Source organism: Osmia bicornis, chromosome 1 (assembly GCF_907164935.1).
Source record: "Osmia bicornis bicornis chromosome 1, iOsmBic2.1, whole genome shotgun sequence".
NCBI classification, from domain to species: Eukaryota; Metazoa; Arthropoda; class Insecta; order Hymenoptera; family Megachilidae; genus Osmia; species Osmia bicornis.
The window spans coordinates 2,960,231-2,966,505 of NC_060216.1; the positions used below are offsets into that span (position 1 = coordinate 2,960,231).

General features: G+C 43.5%; 2 protein-coding genes across 2 annotated transcripts; both read left to right on the forward strand.

The window, feature by feature from the left end:
- The first annotated feature begins 3,635 nt into the window (after positions 1 to 3,635).
- On the forward strand, positions 3,636 to 4,844 carry LOC123987928. The gene has a single exon (XM_046286308.1). It carries the CDS (start codon positions 3,636 to 3,638, stop codon positions 4,842 to 4,844), a length of 1,209 nt encoding a protein of 402 aa, XP_046142264.1.
- Positions 4,845 to 5,020: 176 nt separating this feature from the next.
- On the forward strand, positions 5,021 to 6,001 carry LOC114881899. The gene has a single exon (XM_029198782.2). It carries the CDS (start codon positions 5,021 to 5,023, stop codon positions 5,999 to 6,001), a length of 981 nt encoding a protein of 326 aa, XP_029054615.2.
- Positions 6,002 to 6,275: the final 274 nt, after the last annotated feature.

Genomic DNA, 6,275 nt, shown 5'->3' on the forward strand with positions numbered 1-6,275 from the left:
TAATTTAAGATCTATTTTGTCTTCATTTGTTGCGAAATAAGGACGAATAACGGATGCCCGTAAAAACTTTTTCACAGACCAGTTCCGCCATTTTGTGGATAATACAGAGCAATTCATGTGACAAATTCAGTTCAGCTAATAGTTATAAGGTGGCGTCTAACTAAGAAGGCTGCCGATTTGGAATCGTAGCCAAAATCAGGCGTTAGCTTGGTTACGTCACTCGACTGAAGGCAAGCGAAAGCAAGCGAAAAAGGCAACAACGCCGAGTGAGACGCACTATAGTCATGCTGTCCTTCTCTCATTCTGACGATGAATGTTGAGATTGTCCCTTTTCGCTAGGTTTTGACTGACGCCCGCCTGGATTTTTCACAGCACCCCATAACAAACCTCGCTCAAAGAGGAGGTATAACAAAAGAAGAATATACCTCCTCTTTGCAATAATTCTGCAAACGTTTATATAAGTTGTATACGAGATATTTATTTATTTAAATTATTTGTATTCACTCAGAATATTGACTCCTTTGTATTTTTTATTAGTTTCGGAAAAACAAAGTTACTATAGGTTTCTCGAAATACAAGCGACACGCAATTGGGACGAGTTATATCTTAAATTTGGTAAGAGATAGGAAAAAGCTATTGATGTAAAAGTTGAATGGTATGAAAAGTATGAGATATCTCACGAAATATTAGTTTTTTAAACATTGTACTGTTAGATATAGGCGCGTCAGCAAAATAGTGAGAGGGAATAGTAGCGAGGGGAGATGAGAGAAGGAGCCGAGGCCTCTCCATTTATTAGTTCTAATAGTACTTTTTTATGCAGAATGTTTCAAGGAGTTGATACGAGTAAAGAAAAAAATGCAATTCTATTTACATCAATAAAAAGCGCATCTGCATTTTTTTAGTGCATCGTTACATTCACGAAGAAAATGAAGTCAGAAAAATAAACATTATCATACCATTGAACTTTTACATGAACAGCTTTTTCCTATCTCTTACCAAATTCAAGATATAAACCGTCCCAATTGCGTGACGCTGTATGCTTTTATGAATTAAAAAACATTTATTTAAAGAAGCTAATAACTTTTTCTAAAAAAATTCTCAGATTGCACGTTCCTTCGGTTCTTCAGAGTAGGCATATATGTATTTATTTTTCAGCAGCGAGGCGTGCTACGATGCGCTATATAAAATCCATGCGTTCAGTCAGTCAGAATTTACCGGAGCGGGACAATTCTATCATTTAGGTTCAAAGAAGGATAGCATGATCGCCGTACATCTCACTCTAAACACGCGTCAATGTTTCGATTTTGTTCTTCAGCCGTATTGTCGCGATGCCTCTGGCGAGATGAGCGTTTGAATGTGTTTGTAAAAATACTTGAGGCGCTGTTGCCTTCTTAGATCGTGTTGCGCGCAAGCTAGCTGAGAATTAAACCTATCAAATTTGTAACAGACCACGCAAGTGGCTCCACCAGGCCCAACGAAAAAACTGCTGTAATACCGACGTCTCGAATCGGAGAGATCACGTGCCGTGTCTACCCCCTTAAGCTTCCCGCCTGTACATGAAGCGACGTGTGCTTCCCGATATCTTTATTAAGACTTGAAGCTAAGTGTGCTTCCCCAAAAATGCCACGTGATTCTAGCACGGTGTCCAAAAACATTCTGCCTCTCAAGGACATTTTTGCTCCCACATCGTCACAAAGGGTGTGTCAAGCAGCATTCTAAACATTGGTCCTTCGAGCCGGATACCGGTAATACTTTATCACAATGGATTAAGTGATTAGTGGGAAAGTGCAGTGAAGGGTAATCTATTGTTGTTGGATCTCTTCTGCCACAAGACCAGTTACGTGAGATTGGTGCAGCACGCAGTAGCTACAGATCCACAAAGTTTGGAGTTAGAGAGAGAGCTGGTCCAAGGGGGAACGGAGAGGCGACAATCGGAACAGCATCCAGCAGCCGCAGCCAGCAGCCGCAGCATCCAGCAGCCGCGACGTCCAGCAGCTCCAGCGTCCGACAGCCAAGCATACAAGTGTTAGCTGTCACACCCTGGTCAACGTAAGTCCTTTCCAATAAGATACCCTCTCACTTGCACATTTGATTAAAATTCAAAATGGAAGCGCAACTGAAACCACTTGTAGCTGAGCGTGGCATAATCAAGGCGTCATTAACCCGCTTCAAACGATTTTGTAAAGAATCCGCTACCAATTCGTTATTAGCTTCATGTCGGAAGCGTTTAGAATTGGGGACCGAATTATTAAAAGAATTCAACGCGGTTCAGAGGAAAATCGAATTACTTGTAATTGACACCGAGTTGGAAGCGGCGCACGAAGGAGAGCGCGAATCATTTGAAAATATATCTTTCGATGTAATTGGAGAACTGAAGGAATATATTAAAGGTGTAGAGACTCCTCGTGGTGAAGCTTCGCGATCTCCAGTGAGCCCAGCTCCCAGCTCGATGATGGATAATGCTCAGGGTTCCATTCGACTACCTGTCATTAATTTGCCAACCTTCGATGGCAAATTTAGCGAGTGGCTAGAATTTAGGGATACATTCGATTCGTTGGTACATCAGAACAACGCGTTGTCTGATGTACAAAAATACCACTACCTGAAATCGGCAGTAAAGGGTTTCGCTGCAAATTAGCGTGGGAAACTTTGAAGAGTCGGTATCAAAACCCGTTAGCGTTACGTAAACATCATATGGATGCGTTCTTGGACCTACCTTCGATCCAAAAACGATCCAAGACTGAGTTGCAAAATTTCATTGACGATGCGTCCAATAATTTGTCTACTTTGAAGACACTAGGGGAACCAGTCGAAACGTGGGATTTTATAATAGTTTCCCTGCTTGTTCGGAAATTGGATGTTGTGACGTCCAGAGAATGGAGGGACCGGTTGGCCGTATCCATTGAACGACTTACATTTAAGCATTTTGTAGAATTCATTGAAGAGAGGTCAAAAACTCTCGAAGTAAGTGAAATGCAGGGAACAATGGAAGGTAATGACCGTCGAGTGAAGGCAGGTATTCGTGGGGTGGGTCGCTCAATTACGCACGTAATCAGCACATCGATGCAATGCCCAGCATGTCACGACAATCATCCATTGTATACTTGTAAACCTTTCAAGGAATTAGATCATAAACAAAAACGGCAAATCATACAGAAAACGGGTCGGTGTTATAATTGTTTGGCTACCGGGCATAGAGTTCAAAATTGTACTCGGAAGCGATGCCAGATTTGCGATAAGTTACATCACACATTGCTGCATATTGCGGGTCCGTCGGCAGAAGCATCATCGGCTAAGGGGGTCGAAACTCCGGACTCCAGTAATGCATTGATGGTATCAGAGTGTGGACATTTATCCGCCGCGAATGTGGCTAATAGATCCGCGGAATACACTGTACTATCCACAGCCGTGGTGTACGTAGAAAACAACCAGGGGATAAAACGCGAGTGTCGTGTTCTGTTAGATTCAGGATCGCAGGTACATCTAATTTCGAGGGAATATTGCCAGGAGATCGGTGCACTGGAAATGCCGATAGAAACAAGGGTTTCAGGTTTAGGGAAGGCAATAAATTCTATTAAGGGCCGAGTAGGATTGAGAATCTTTTCAAGGGTGAATAATTTTCAAGCAAGGATTGAATGTTTGTAAATCGAGACATCACATCCGATCAGCCGAACATTCCGTTAGACCAATCGCGAATTCCTATGCCACCTAATGGCACACTGGCAGATCCAGCCTTTGCAGATTGTCGGAAAATAGATTTACTCATAGGCGCGGGTCTATTTTGGAGATTATTGTGCATAGGTCAACATCAAGCAGAAAGGGAGTTGGTGTGGCAAAAGACCCAACTCGGGTGGGTGCTCGGAGGTAAATTAACCTGGCCACAAGGTCATCAGGAAGCAGTCAGTAATTGTTGCGTGGTGACTAATTCACAATTACACAATCAATTAGAGCAGTTCTGGAAGATAGAAGAAGTCAGCGACATTCAGAATGTAGGCTCAGACGCGTGCGAGCATTATTTTCAGACTATAACGACGCGTCACACGGATGGTCGATATATAGTTAGAATTCCGTTTAAGGAGAATATCACACAGCTAGGGTATTCGAGGGATCAGGCTGAGCGTAGACTGCGGTCATTAGAAAGGAAGCTTGGGAAACAGCCTGATTTGCGGGCACAGTACATAGAGTTTATGTCGGAATATGAAAGCTTAGGGCATATGTCCAAAATGTCAGAAATCGTAGATAATTCCCATACAGGTTTTTATCTTCCGCACCATGCCGTATTCAAGGCGCAAAGTACGACCACAAAACTTCGCGTTGTCTTCGACGGATCAGCAAAGTCATCATCGGGGTTATCATTAAATGACTGTCAATTAATAGGATCTCCCGTGCAGAACGATCTATTGTCGATCCTGCTTAGGTTTCGTAAGCATAGGTATGTGATTTCAGCGGACATCGCAAAAATGTACCGCCAAATTCTGGTACACCCAGAAGATAGGAAATTTCAGCGACTTCTATGGCGCTCAGACCCACAACAACCGGTTGGGCTTTTTGAACTCAACACGGTTACCTACGGTACCGCATCAGCCCCGTTTCTAGCCACACGGGTGTTGAAACAAATAGGGCTTGATTGTGAAGGAGTTCATCAAGGTGTTAGTCGGATCATCATAAATGATTTTTATGTCGACGACCCTCTGACGGGAGCCTCCTCCATTGCAGAGGCCAAAGAGATTAAGCAGGTTCTTACCACTATTCTGGAACAGGCAGGGTTTCCCCTGCGTAAATGGGCATCGAATTGCATCGAATTTTATCAGAAAATGACGCCCCCGATTCAAGCAAGCAGATAAGCGCGGACAAGGATCCGAAAACGCTTGGTTTGTTATGGACCTCCGAGGACGATACTCTTCATTTTTCGATATCGTTAATGACTCATCCTCGAGTCACGAAACGGGCGATATTATCGGAACTCGCGCAGATTTTCGACCCGCTCGGATTAATAGGGCCCATAACGTGCAAAGGAAAAATGATTATGCAGGAACTGTGGCAATTAGGCTTAGGTTGGGATGAATCCATATCGCAAGATCCGCATGGAAGATGGACTCAGTTTCGAAGTATGATTAGGGAATTGGAAGGATTAAAGATTCCCCGGTGCGTTTTACACACTGCTCACTTTGAATCGGTCGAGATACATGGGTTCTCTGACGCGTCCGAAAAGGCATACGGCGCTTGTGTATACATTCGGCAGGTAGCGGAGTCAGGTACTTGGATGACACACTTATTGTGTTCTAAATCGAGGGTGGCTCCATTGAAGGTAGTTACCTTACCACGACTGGAACTATGCGGGGCAGTGCTGCTAGCACAATTGATGAGTAAGATGAAGGAATCGTTTCAATTCTCATTTGACAATGAATATTATTGGTCGGACTCTACAATTACAATCGCATGGATACGCGGATTAGCAACGCGTTGGAAAACATTCGTCGCGAATAGGGTCGCAGAAATTCAGAGATTAACAAGTACTCAATGGAGGCATGTGGGTTCACATGACAATCCCGCTGACCTCATATCACGTGGGTCCACACCTTCGGCTCTATTAAATAATAATTTGTGGTGGTTCGGTCCGGAATGGCTCGCAGGAGACAAAGCACAGTGGCCATCGGCGATAGAGGAGAAAATAGACTTACCAGAAGAGAGGACGCCAAAAACAGCGATGACGATATCGAGAAATAGGGACTTTGACATATTTAATAGATTTTCAAGCTACACTCGATTAGTGCGTGTCATAGCACACTGTCTAAAATTCATTAACAAGGGTCGAAAAGAGTTAGACAGTTGTAACGAAGGTTCAAATCTTTCATTGGCCGAGTTACAACGTTCAGAAGAACGGCTATTACATATCGCACAACGAGAAATATTTTCGGATGAACTGACGGCATTAAAAACAAAGGGCACGGTTAGCGGGTCCAGTTCTTTGGCATCACTGCAACCATTTTTTGGACGATAAGGGTTTGATTAGGGTGGGTGGCAGGCTATCTAGGGCTCCAATTCCATACGCACGGAAACATCCAATAGTTTTACCGAATAAGCACCCACTTACGGATCTAATAATAAATTACGAGCATGTCAGACTATTACATGCCGGGTCAACGCTTGTTCTTGCATCGTTACATAAACGCTTTTGGCCGATTTCAGGTAGAGGTAACGTGCGGCGAGTATTACATAGGTGTGTTAGATGTTTTCGAACAAGTCCCCGTAGCATGGGGTACCAGATGGGTCAA